General features: G+C 35.7%; 1 protein-coding gene across 3 annotated transcripts; it reads left to right on the top strand.

Annotated features, from left to right (window-relative positions):
* Window positions 1-1531: 1531 nt before the first annotated feature.
* On the top strand, window positions 1532-10029 carry LOC146473801 (neuropeptide FF receptor 2-like). Of its 3 annotated transcripts, none has more exons than XM_085117616.1 (2): window positions 1532-1818; window positions 8303-10029. In XM_085117616.1, the coding sequence occupies exon 2, from the start codon at window positions 8367-8369 to the stop codon at window positions 9384-9386; it is 1020 nt and encodes a 339-aa protein (XP_084973742.1). In that variant the 5' UTR covers window positions 1532-1818; window positions 8303-8366; the 3' UTR covers window positions 9387-10029. The 3 variants fall into 3 exon arrangements, with proteins under 3 accessions (XP_084973742.1, XP_084973740.1, XP_084973741.1); XM_085117614.1 differs by lacking the exon at window positions 1532-1818 and adding an exon at window positions 5768-5890; XM_085117615.1 differs by lacking the exon at window positions 1532-1818 and adding an exon at window positions 5873-5971.
* Window positions 10030-13992: the final 3963 nt, after the last annotated feature.

Raw genomic sequence — 13992 nt, 5'->3', positions numbered from 1 at the left:
AACTTACAGTTTTCTTTATATCCATGCTCGTCTTTTTTATTTTACATTTTTAATTCATTTATTGCGTTATCTTGTAATTTAAAATATATATTTTTTTATTGAATGAAGGCTTGGTTTTAAGAAGTAATCCTTGTGAATTTTCTAAACTGCTGTAGGCCCAGCCGGCATTTAAGATCGTAGAGGGTTATGGAAAGTCCAGATCCACAAGTTTTATTAAAGAGGGCGGTATTTTGTGGGACATCTTAAGCCTCTTCGCATCTCCCAAAATGTGCGAGCTCATGACTCTTCCAAATGTGCATTTTGCCTCCATTTCCCAGTATCTAGGATACCGTTGGATTTTAGAACTGATCGACTGGGAAATAAGTTTGCCCTAGGCCCTGAACTACATGTATAAGAGAAAGATCAAATTTTTAAATTTGAAAACGATAATAAACGTTTAAGTCATTTACATAAAAAAGTCAGAATGATTAAAAATGAAAATGGAATGATATATTTAATCTCTCCGGCTGATAAGGCTTCCACTGTTTTTAAAAGTTTATATGAGCAGCAGCTGTACTTGTTAAACTTCCTTCCCATTGGTCGAAATCATTGCGTTTACTGCAAGCTTCGACTACCACCAGAACAACACATGTCTAGGTCAAAGAGGAACACAGCTAACCCAGTTCTTTTTAACGTGTATATTTACGTAGCTTCTCTTCATTAACCGAACTGGAAACAAACAGTTAATTCGAATTCAGATGGAAACTTTTCAGACCTTAAAATGAAATATGAACGTTTTTTTTTTTTTTTTTTTACAAAGAAGGCTTTCCATTAAAGGGAACAAACAGGGGCGCAAAAGTATTGACAGTCAGACAGAGATTTGCAAACATTCAAACAAGCCCCTTGCATCTCCCCAAGAAACGACCTCAAAGGGAAGAATCTCCGTGGAGAGAAGGTGTAATTGAAACTTTTAATACAAATGCATTGGATGAGCTCAATTAGCAAACTTAGTATGGCTCGTGACAGCAGTATATTGTCCTTTCACAACAAGACATTGGAATTGTTCTATAAACAGCCAGTTTACGGTCCTTTTTAATTAAGAATTGCCTAGACATAAAACGTGACTTTCAAGACAGAATGAATCTTAAATATTCTTTAATTATCGGAAATGAGCTTGGATGTGCCAATCAATAATGTGGGTTACGCAAATATAAAAACGCCACTTTATAAATGGGAATTTGAAAGCACTTGGCAAATCACGTTAACATTATTTCAAGGGCTTTAGTAATGCGATGGAAAACATTTCAGTTACGCCTTATATCGTTCCGTTATGAGATTCGAGAAAGACAGTTTCATCTCCTGAAGGCAAGCGCGGTTATCTGCTGTATAGCTGCAAGTAAGGATTTCCATAATCATTAAAAGCAGCTTTCAAAAAGGGCGACAATTCTGATCAGTCAAACAGCTGCAAAAACGATGATAATGGATTCGTCGCAGCAGCTAGGAAATACAGGGGATACAGGAAAAACAGGCTCTGATTAAACAGTTCGTGGTCAAGGGAAAAGAAGACGTCAATAACCTTTTCTTTTAATATTTGCGCAAACATCATGAAAGGTTTTTCAGAAAATTGACAGGTGATTTGAATACACCCGCGCTTCCCACGGGTTCTACTAAAAGTGAAACGTCAGTTTCATGTTACCGTGTCCACAGATTATTAAGATGTCTCACTGTGGGGATATTTTTCTGGACACAAGTGATGTTGTTTTCTTGTCTCGCCAACAAATTGTCCTCGACAGTCCGGTGTATGTTATCAAGTAGACGATGTTTTAGGTTCTGCAATTGGTGAGTTACTCGATGGTGAGCGATTCACGGATAGTACTACTCAGCTTTAGAATCACGTTTACGGCAAACGGGAAACAGGAGGTTCGCGTTTATATTTTCATAAAAATACGAAGACATAGATGAAAATAGTGCAAAATAGTTCTGACCGTTGATGCTAACGTAAAAGTACATCATTTTACTGCAAGTCAAAGCGAAAACAACGGGCGGCAAATATAGGATGGACATGCCGCCACGTGGTCATTTCGCCATATACGCAATTCTAAATCTCTCTTATTAGTGAAATTTCCGTTTGATGTGAAACAGGCATAAAACTCTGGGGTTGTGTGAGGGTTTGTTTAGATTTGCCTGTGCTTTTCAGAGGTATGGATTCTGAGACCTCGGGCCTTGCCTAAAGTAGAGAGCTTTTCATTATGGTTTTGTGCGTTTTCCCTGGTTGGACGCTCGGAAATTGAGACGAGACCAAAAAATTGATGATAATAAGAAGAAGAAGAAGAAGAAGAAGAAGAAGAAAAAGAATAATAATAATAATAATAATAATAATAATAATAATAATAATAATAATAATAATAATAATAATAATAATAATAATATTAATAATAATAATAATAATAATAATTTTAATATATTATATATTTTTAGACTATGACTTTTATATATTTTTATATATTTTATTCTTTTTATTATATATGTCTATATATTTTATTGATTTATTCAGGTGCTATTTTAAGTCTGCAAGATGGTATAATTGAGCTAGGTTCGCATTAACGTGACAAGAGAATATAAATAAATATACAACTTATACCGAATTACCTCGACATATTTGCTCATCCACGAAAGTGACTACATCTTGCAGCGGATGTAACTTCTTACCAAAATTTGATTGAATTGACTGTGACCTACCGAAAACGACTAAACACTCATCGCCAGGTCTTGTCAAACGACTTAAACGATTATCTTTTCTTCCTGTACTCCTGCTCGCAAGGAATAAACCGGTAATGAGAACTTCGAAATACAAAAAGTTTTAATGAGCAAAACATTGACCTTATACGTTTTTTAAAAGATGTTGCCGTTCTCGGCAAAACAACAGCTTTGCGAAATTCAAGGTTTTTTGGAGAGCGTGTATACAAAGACAAATTTTCAGTTTCTTTCAGTCAGCTTTTATTAAATAAAAGACAACTCGTTAGTTAACAAGTTGGAAAATTACGAAGTCAATTCATAATTTAAAAAAAAATTAATTATACAAAAGTCAATTCATATTCTCAAGAGACGTTTCTTGCTGTCACGCCAAGCACGGCTGGCTGGTACAGAACCGCACTTAGCCGGGAGGGGGTTTGTGTGGTTTGTTACGTGCCAAAGGCTTCCCGTGGATTTCCCCGGCTGGGCACATTTTAGTACTCGTGCCTAGGTTTGACTGTGAGTTTGTTCCAACATTCCAGCGACATGGCTCTGTCGGCGGCAAAAATGGCACCTAATTTGAAATGAACTTTGTTTTCCACGAAGGCCTGTGTCTCCATAAATCAACTTTGCCGAAAATTATCTTCCCAGGAAGGACCGCACATCATCCTTCTTGCCATATGGAGAGACAGTTAAGCGATTGCTTAAGTTTCAAGCAAATTTTAGCGAGGTTTTCGAAGTGCTCTCCTCAAATGACGGGCCAAATTTTATTCAAATTTGACTGTAAGTTTCCTACCTCAGTTGTCGTTAACATAATACAGTGATGCACGTGGACCAGTTTCTGAGAGATAAACTGCTCTAAACAGCGTTTAGAAGCACTGAGAAGCATTGAAAACACAGCAAAACACACCGGGTAAGCTTTTTCAGATTTGATTATATTTTTTGTGGGTTTTGTGGGAATATTGTTGCCTAAATTTCGATTTAATTTTAACTCTATACAAACTCTTAAATAACGCTTGCATGGTAACCTGTATCACATACGCTTTGGTGACCTGTGAGTAATCTACATTCATCGAGCTCATTTCCTGGAATATCACTATTTTTCGTGTCATTAAGCTTTGTATAATATCCTCTCGCTTTATTTATGTGGATATTTTCAAGAACAGTCTTCGTGTGGAAAGGAATATCGGAAAATCGTCGGTCGCTTCTAAGTAACATCTCGCCGTTGACAATGTAGTTGTACAGTTGTTATTCCGAAGGAATATAATTATTCGTCTCAGAGACTCTTCGCATAGGTTTTATTCTGAAACAAAGAAGCGAGAGGATTTCTTGTCTCCATGCATGCATCTGTTGTAGCGATGTTCCTGCTTTCTACAGTTGTCTGACCTTGACACGTAAGTTTTATTAGCTCCATTCGATTTTACTCTCCCGATTCATGTAGCATTGCGCAGAGACGTAATAAACTGTATGGTTTTTTAGGTGGCGTTCCTTCGTTTTTTCTCTATTGGCACAGGCAAATAAATTAAAATACTAATTTGCTTAGTAAGCTGCAGATTAATTCGTAGCATCATTGCTTTATCATCAAAGGTAGAAACAATTTCATGATAGTACGATAGACCGAATCGGCGAAGCGCGCTATAATCTTCACTGAAGCGATATAAACTGAGCTAACATTCAGAGTCCAGCACTGGTAATTTCTTTTCATGTCAACTTCAATAATAATCGAAAGGACCCCTAAGATTACTGTTTAACTTCTGCAACAATAAAATCAAAATCTTTGGACACAAATTATTTAATGTTGAGGGCTGCTGGCTGTAACTGTTCGACTGTTTCGCCGCGTCGCTCAAACGAACGAATTTAGAAAAACGAACTAAGCCCTCGACTTTCGTTCGCCAAGAATTTTACACAAAGGAGTACAAAGAACTCGACCGCTTTGAAGAGTAAATATTTATTAAAGGTGCAGAGATTAAAATAAATCGGAGCGACCTGAAACGAAAATCAGTCCGATTTGCCTGGTCTGATTTATTTTGAATAGCCAGGACTTTCATCCCAGCGGGAATATTCTGGTAACCCAATCAGGTCGCAAGACTAAACATTAGAAGCGCTTGTAAACAATAACAAACGGCCGCAAAGCCGAATGGGTAAAACTGGGCCTTTAAGAAGGCTTTCCATTGAAGGGAACAAACAGGGGCGCAAAAGTATTGACAGTCCAACAGAGATTTGCAAACATTCAAACAAGCCCCTTGCATCTCCCCAAGAAACGACCTCAAAGGGAAGAATCTCCGTGGAGAGAAGGTATAATTGAAACTTTTAATACAAATGCATTGGATGAGCTCAATTAGCAAACTTAGTATGGCTCGTGACAGCAGTATATTGTCCTTTCACAACAAGACATTGGAATTGTTATATAAACACAGCCAGTTTACGGTCCTTTTTAATTAAGAATTGCCTAGACATAAAACGTGACTTTCAAGACAGAATGAATCTTAAATATTCTTTAATTACTGGAAATGAGCTTGGGTGGGCCAATCAATAATGTGGGTTACGCAAATATAAAAACGCCACTTTATAAATGGGAATTTGAAAGCACTTGGCAAATCACGATAACATCATTTCAAGGGCTAGTAATGCGATGGAAAACATTTCAGTTACGCCTTATATCGTTTCGCTATGAGATTTGAGAAAGACAGTTTCGTCTCCTGATCGAGGCAAGCGCGGTTATCTGCTGTATAGCCCCAAGTAGGGATTTCCATAATCATTAAAAGCAGCTTTCAAAAAGGGCGACAATTCTGATCAAACAGCTGCAAAAACGATGATAATGGATTCGTCGTAGCAGCTAAGAAATACAGGGGATACAGGAAAAACAGGCTCTGATTAAACAGTTCGTGGTCAAAGGAAAAGAAGACGTCAACAACTTTTTCTTTTAATATTTGTGCAAACAACATGAAAGGTTTTTCAGAAAATTGACAGGTGATTTGAATACACCCGCGCTTCCCACGGGTTCTACTAAAAGTGAAACATCACTTTCATGTTACCGTGTCCACAGATTATTAAGATGTCTCACTGTGGGGATATCATTCTGGACACAAGTGATGTTGTTTTCTCGTCTCGCCAACAAATTGTCCTCGACAGTTCGGCGTATTTTATCAAGTAGACGATGTTTTAGGTTCTGCAATTGGTGAGTTACTCGATGGTGAGCGATTCACGGATAGTACTACTCAGCTTTAGAATCACGTTTACGGCAAACGGCAAACATGAGGTTCGCGTTTATATTTTCATAAAAAAACGAAGACATAGATGAAAATATTGAAAATAGTTCTGGCCGTTGATGCTAGCGTAAAAGTACACCATTTTACTGCAAGTCAAAGCGAAAACAACGGGCGGCTAATGTAGGATGGACAGGCCGCACGTGGTCATTTCGCCATAAACGCAATTCTAAATCTCTCTTATTAGTGAATTTTCCGTTTGATATAAAACAGGCATAAAACTCTGGGGTTGTGTGAGGGTTTGTTTAGATTTGCCTGTGCTTTTCAGAGGTATAGATTCTGAGACCTCGGGCCTTGCCTAAAGTAGAGAGCTTTTCATTATGGTTTTGTGAGTTTTCCCTGGTTGGACGCTCGGAAATTGAGACGAGACCAAAAAATTGATAATAATAATAATAATAATAATAATAATAATAATAATAATAATAATAATAATAATAATAATAATAATGATAATAATAATAATAATAATAATAATAATAACAATAATATTAATAATAATAATAATAATAATAATAATAACGATAACGATAATGATAATGATAATGATAATGATAATGATAATGATAATGATAATGATAATGATAATGATAATGATAATGATAATGATAATGATAATGATAATGATAATGATAATGATAATGATATTGATAATGATAATGATAATGATAATGATAATATTATTATTATTACAGTATAAGAAAGCACCACAGGGCGCGTAGCGTAACCTGTGAGCCAAGCGAAACTTAAAATAGCACGTGAATAAATCAATAAAATATATAGACATATATAAAAAAATATAAAATATATAAAAATATATAAAAGTCATAGTCTAAAAATATAAAATAGATAAATATTATTATTATTATTATTATTATTATTATTAGTAGTAGTAGTAGTAGTAGTAGTAGTAGTATTATTATTATTATTATTATTATTATTATTATTATTATTGCTCTTATTAATGTGAGTCAGATCATGACGCTATTTTTATTAAGTTTTGTCAGATTATGTCAAAAAAATTACTACTAGGTCGAAGGAAAAACAACAACAACTACAAATACTTCCATTCTTGCCACATTTTGGCTGTTTTAGAAAACCTACTTAGCTTTTAGAACGTTTTCTAGGCTCTTTTACTTTCCGGACCTCATCGTATATTTATCAGAAAAGGGAATAGCAATAGCAACATCCGTTCATAAAACTGCTGATCAACAAAAACGATTCTTAAACATCAGCGCTAAGAATTGTTCGTTCCTGATATTTAGACAACTGAGCTTCTTTATTGCCCTTCTCTCCGATGTCGCGCTGAAGAAGTCATTCACCAAAAATATAATTTGACATTAGCTTATCCCTTTGGCTTTTATTAACCTTTTTCTTTTAACTGACAAAGGCCAAGTGTATTGGCTGTATTACCTTCGAAGACATTTTTAAACGTCGCCAGAGTGAGAAACGCCTTTTAAATCCAGCGGCGACACTTAAATTAGTATTGCTATAGAAAATTTTAAATAGTATTTTTCGGCTGCAAGCGTCCAGTTTGCAAACTTAAATTATCCGTTGTCACTGTTCATTCAAACCAGTCTTTTCTTTAATAATCTGATATCTTAGCGTTTGACGAAAACACAAAAGAAAACGAAGAAGCTGTTATTTCAAGCTGCCGAAGGAAACTTTTGTCGGATACAAAAGCAATTTCCGTTTAATAAATATCACAAAAGTTTAGGATAAGTGCACGAAAAACAGAAAAGACAATATTAAGCCGATATTTCTATGTATTTTATTAGTTCATTGGATGAAACTTTAAAGACTTATTTTAAGTGCACAAAATTAATGGAAATGACGAAGCTTTTTAGGCATCGCTGGCACTTATCGCCATGACGTACACTGCAGAGAAATCTCTATTTCGATTAGCTCAGTTTACAATCGTGCGAGCGTAGTCCATCTTCAACGTGTAACACTTTCTTACTGCAACTTCTAACATATAATATATAAATTTATTTCGATATTTCTACTGATACTACACGTAAACAACCATTTTCCTCTCTTTCTCTCCCTTTCTCTCTTACCAAATAATAAACAATTTCAAAATTAATTAAATTTGTTTCCTGTATTACGTCACAAGAGGGGGCAGCAAAATAATATTTGCTAAATAATTTCAAACAAATCAAGTCATTACTGGCGACACCGCGACGAATACTTGATTATAAATATAACAAGATATTATAAAAGTAACCAAATTTGCATGCGCTGCTTTTTATGGGATTGGAAGCAGACGATGAAATATAGCGGTCAAGTTTCATGTTATTGAAATGTAATTTCGGTTTTCTCAACAGGCGGTTTGGTTTGACAGCAGAACTCAATTGTTTCATTTTGACCTGTGCCTAACATTCATCAGTCATGACCGCCATTGAATTTAACAGCACCTTCAATGCTAGCGGAAGGCATTTTGAGAATGAAACAACGCAGTGGTCTAATTTGCAGAAAGATTGCAACTTTGGGCAAGACCCCTCATCACATCAAGTTGCTAGAGTCTTTGCGTACTGTCTGATAATTGCGATTTCAGCATTCGGGAACTCAGTTACAATTTTCGTAGTGTGGCGCGACACTAATTTGCGCAAAATCGCGTTCAACTTTTTCATTGTCAACTTGGCCGCCACGGATTTGACTATCACTTTGATGTACATGCCGCGTTCGATTGTCATGTGGCTGCGAGGAAGTGAATGGCTTGTACAAGGAGTATTTGGCTCAGTGCTTTGCAAAGCGGTCCCTTTCCTGCATGGTGTCAGTATACTGGTTTCTATCCTCACATTGCTGGCAATGGCAGTCGACAGATTTTTTGTCATCGTTTTTCCATTGAAAAAGAAAATCACCGTGAAAGCGTCCAAGCTCACCATCGCCTTCATCTGGTTGTTAGCCATGGCCGTTCGATTTCCTTACATTTACTCTTTGGAGATTACGTTCAAAGAAACAAGGGATGTATTCGTTTGTGACGCAGACATTGGAAATGCGTTCGATAACAGTCAAGCGAGAAAAATATACTACACATTTGTCTTCGTTGCATTCTACGGCTTTCCTTTCATTGTCATCATAGCATCTTATTCGGCTATCATAGTAACTCTAAGACAGAAAAAACCGCAACTTTTCGGAAGTAACAGAGAGAGGAGAGGACAAACTCTAGACCGCGCGAGCAGAAAGATTTTTTATCTGTTGTTGACAATCACAGCTGCATTCATTTTTTGTTGGCTAACGTACTTTATTGCCCAAATTGTATACGATTTTATCCCTTGCTCCTTGAGGTTTTGGCGCCTGGTCTTTGCCCACAGCAATAGCGCGCTTAACCCATGTTTATACGTGATTTTCAATGAGAAATTTCAGCAAGGGTACAAACGTTTGTTTAGTTCCTTTCGCTGTGGCTAAAAAAAAAAAACAGTCAACGTATTTTAACCATGAATTTCTGAAGCTAAAATAAAATTATTCAACTGTATTTAGTTCGAGGAAAGTTTTTTCCCCCGTTTCATTTTATCTTGCTGTGGTGCAGGCCGTTGACAAAAGAAATGAACTTAATACCATATCAACGAAGCTGTCAGCTGGCATTTCATATCTACTTTCGCTTTAAAACACTGTGAAAGAAACTTGTTTACATTACCAACGCAAGAAGATATAGTTATAATGGAAAATGTTTAAGATATGATAAAGTAGAATTGTAGAATAACATATAAGTTCTTGTATTGACGTATAACGTAAAACAGTATGAATATGCAACACCTATAATAGCTTATATAAACCAGATAATATTCGTAAGCAATTAAATGTAATTCCACGAAAAAGTAGTTAGAACTTGTTGTATGATATATAAATTTCCGAGAGAAAGGCCTACAGACGATAGAAAACACCTGCGTATATACGTACGTAAATAAAAAATAATCTAGATGTTGAAAAGACTGTTGTCTTTGGATACCTTTTTTTTTTAATCACACTTCAACATCCACCGTGATAAGTTGAAACTCCGTTATATATTTTTTTTATTTTTATTTTATTTTTTTTTTCGGTCGATGTAGATAGTAGTTGTTTATGAGACTGAGATTTCCATTGCGTTTCACGGTTCACCACTGATATTTCTCCGAGTCTGATTGGCTTAAGTTGATCACGTGGCATAATAGACACTGAAACACTGATGTCACGCGATAGGGCCCATCCGGTGAAAATGTCTGGATGATAGCACTCGTCCGCTAAAAAAAACTTTGCATTAAGATTTTTATTTTTTATTTTTTATCTTTTAACAGTTTGCTTTGAAATTGTATTTATATTTATATCCCCTAGGCTTGATCGTCGGATCTTTTTCTTAGGCTTTTTATTGTTTCTTGTATGAATTTTTATACACCTGTACATGGATTTCAGGCTTGGAAACCAATTTGTTTGAACATAAGTAAAAGGTCTGTTTATCTCTCAGAAATTCATGATAGAACATTAGCATAGATTTATACTAATTATAACATGGAGGGCAAAATTACTGATCGAATGCTGATTGGTCGAAACAGAGGGCATTAATTCTTAATGTTCCATTGATATTTCACTGAGGGCAAAATTACTCACTCCTGATTGGTGGAGCGGCGGAAATACTTGCTCCTGATTGGCTGAGCACGCCATTTCTACATTTTGTTGGCTTCTTTTTTTTTTGTGCAGCGACAACAACGACTTCTTTCAAGTTCTTTGGAGTTTGACTTTTTAATCCGGATTGCTTGTGCCAAAATACTTGGAAATGAAGCGCTACAGCTACAGAGGAGATTCCTAAAGAATAGCTTTCGTTTCTTACAAGAAACAGCAAGAGATTATTTGTGTCAAAAGCTAAAAACTTGATCGGATTTTTTTGGTTAGACTGAAGTCATTCATGGCCGCGACCAAGTGCTTTCACCTAGCTATGGCTTCTTTCAACGAACGATAACCGAACAATAATAACAGTGCCCTTTTTGATGGGAAGAAGGAATAGGTCTAATCCAGTGGAAGAAATTACTCTGCAAGTTCCTTCTTTGGACCCACGTTTTGCTATTTTTATTGATCTGTAATCGTGTGATTTTAATAATTTCAAGCGGCAGAAATCTTCACAGTGAAGGTGAATCAAAATTATTGATGCCTAAGATTTAGGTTAATTGCTGTTAGTTTGCTCATGAATTAAACTTTTATTTTCTCTTAATTACATGTATATAAAAATCAACTTTTCTCGTTTTGTCTGTTTTGTACGCCAAGAAACAGGTGAATTGTTTGTTTGTTTGTTTTGCTTACGGGTAAGTGTTTTTACTCCGGGCCACTTCTGTTTTACGAAGTATAGTTACGCGACTCGGGCAATTTGCCAACATACGCGTGAAAATTAATCCTTAATTCTACTCGGCCTCACGCGATTACAAATATTGATTTGATTTCGAACAAGAGTACAATTAGAACCACAAAATTTGACTAGAAAATCAAGGTGTGAGCGGAATATAATCGAGTTAACATTATTTTAGCACAAAGAACAAATTCTTACAGTGGTAAAACCAAACTCTAAAGTGGCTACCTCAAGCTTCGAAACAGAGTCAGTTAAACGGGACCGTTATCGAGACGAGATGAGACGGTTAACGAAGGTCGACGACAACAAATTGACAACAATTGACGTATAAGTTGACGAGAGTTTACGAAGGCCGTGACGGGAATTGACGACGGTTGACAGGATTGCTCCGCGGCTGGCGACAGCTGACAAGTTCAAACTCTTTGAGAGGCCATGAGAGTCTTTTAAAGCACGTGAAGACAGTTTCATACAGGTTACATACAGTTAAGAACAATGATTTTTAGTATACATACTGAGAAATACATGGCAAATTGCAAATAAATTGAGCCCCTATCAATTTATATCCGGAACAGCGAAACCCAAATAAGTTTCAGTGCTCTTGTGCTCTACAATGTTGTAGTTTGTTCATCAGTGTGCTGATTTCTCACAGAAGGAATTACGGATACACGATTTTATTACAGGTTGTAGTGGAATGAAAACAATATTTCATTTTCAGTACAGTGCGTTTGGTGTAATTTTTAATAATGACAATTCCGTGTCGGTTAGGGCAGTTGTTTTTTAATTATATTCATGGGAAAAAACATCGCCAGATGTAAAAATTAAAACAAATAAATACTACCCTTTTGTGCTAGTTTTATCGCCTCGATATTAGTTATGTCTTGGCCCGGAAATTGACTTAAGATATTAAATATCCTTCTGCCACAAGGTGTGAATAAATAAGACGAGGAAACTCAATAAGGAATGTTCAGTACCGAAATATAATCATTAGTTGCAAATTGATATGTGTCAGTGCACGTCCAATACCTGACTTCGATCCGAGTTGTCAACGTCCAAAAATTGAAGTCCATTTTCCGGAAATCTTTTTAAGTTTCGACCTTCAAACAATTTCCGAAAATCGATGGAATCGGATATTGCTAAAAACTCACTTTTTAAAATTTCACTCAAAGCAAATAAAGGAAAAGATTAGAAAAGGCCATAATAGAAGTAAAGAAAAAGAACAAAAAATCTAGGAATAATTTCATAAACAATATAAGTCACTAATGTGAATTTTTTAATAATGTAAAATACAATTAAAACGACAAAAATATCAAAAAGAGGAAAAATGGATTCAAATTGAAATACAGAAGATAAAAGGCCATGAGAAGTAAAAGCTAAATGGTATTGGGCATAACTAAGTGATAGCTGATAAATGGCCGGTGTCTTAGCCAATAGCTGACAAGTGGCTGGCTTAAAATTTTAACTGATAGTTGAGGATGCAGCACCCCATAAAGACTCCCTTTTCTACTCCGGGGAGGGGGGGGGGGGGGCTCGAATTGTCTAAGAGAGCACATCCAAGATTACAACTGCAGAAACTAAATGACCTCCTATGACACCGTAATAGACACGTGATCACCTTATTTTGTAGAGAACACAATGGACTGTCTACTGATGATGAAACTGGCTTAATTTGTTTCTTCTTCTTTTTTGGATGGGGTATGAATTTGCTTGTACGTCGGAACTGGGTTGAGAAATGAAAAGATGGAATATCACTCTGCTTTGCTGCCTTCTCGTCTATTTCTACTGTTCATGAAATATCCTTGTAACTCATTAAGTTCAATTTCGCAAAACAATTTTTTTTTGTTTTCATTCGCTAATATTAATACCCTAATCTGCAGCCAACAAAATATCTTAAATGCAATAGAATATTACCCTCCACGAGGAAAAGTTAGAGCTATTATAAAAAATAATTCATTTTACAACGGCCTTTGACGAAATTGCGTTTAAGGGAACTTTCGTCTCTTGATTTCTCATACTAACTTAGATTCATGTCTTTATTAATTTCGTTTTCAAAATTTTACCAAATTCGGAGGAGATTGGTAATGCCCTCATCGTTTTACAACATCTCCTGGAATCGAAAATAAAATTGCTTTTATTTTTTATGTCAAGTGTTACATGTGTAATGCTTCGATAAGTATTATAGCAATTTTAACAAGTTTTTAGTATCGCCCTTTTCATCCTGCCTCACAGTTTGTTGGCCTACCTTTAATTGCATAAACCCTTTAATAAAAATGTGGCCAATAGGCTTCTTTCGATATATTAAAATTTACCTTTACAATAAGGCTTAGAGGACACGAACAAAGAAAAGTGAATATTCATGTCCTCTAGGCCTCACATCAGGCTGAATTTAATATTTTTAAGGACCCTATTATTTGGTTTGTCACCACTGGTATTGCAATGAACAACTCAAGGTAATGAATTTGTGCAACCGTCAACAACAAAGTCCTAATTAAATTACGCATAGGCTGCTGGAAATTGTAATTGTTTTAAAGCGCGGGAGTGCTAACTAACACTTAATTCGTAACAAGGGCTCGTGGATTACAAGTGATTGAGAGATTTCAAGTTTAAAGGAAAAATCGTTCTTAAGGAAGGTTAGTAACATTGATTAATTTTCTGTTATATAATTTAACACTGGATATGTTTTCTTTCTTTTTCTTTTTCTGA

The sequence above is a fragment of the Pavona decussata genome, unplaced genomic scaffold (assembly GCF_977016875.1).
Source record: "Pavona decussata unplaced genomic scaffold, jaPavDecu1.1 SCAFFOLD_92, whole genome shotgun sequence".
Lineage (NCBI taxonomy): Eukaryota > Metazoa > Cnidaria > Anthozoa > Scleractinia > Agariciidae > Pavona > Pavona decussata.
This window is presented reverse-complemented; position numbering and strand designations above follow the sequence as displayed.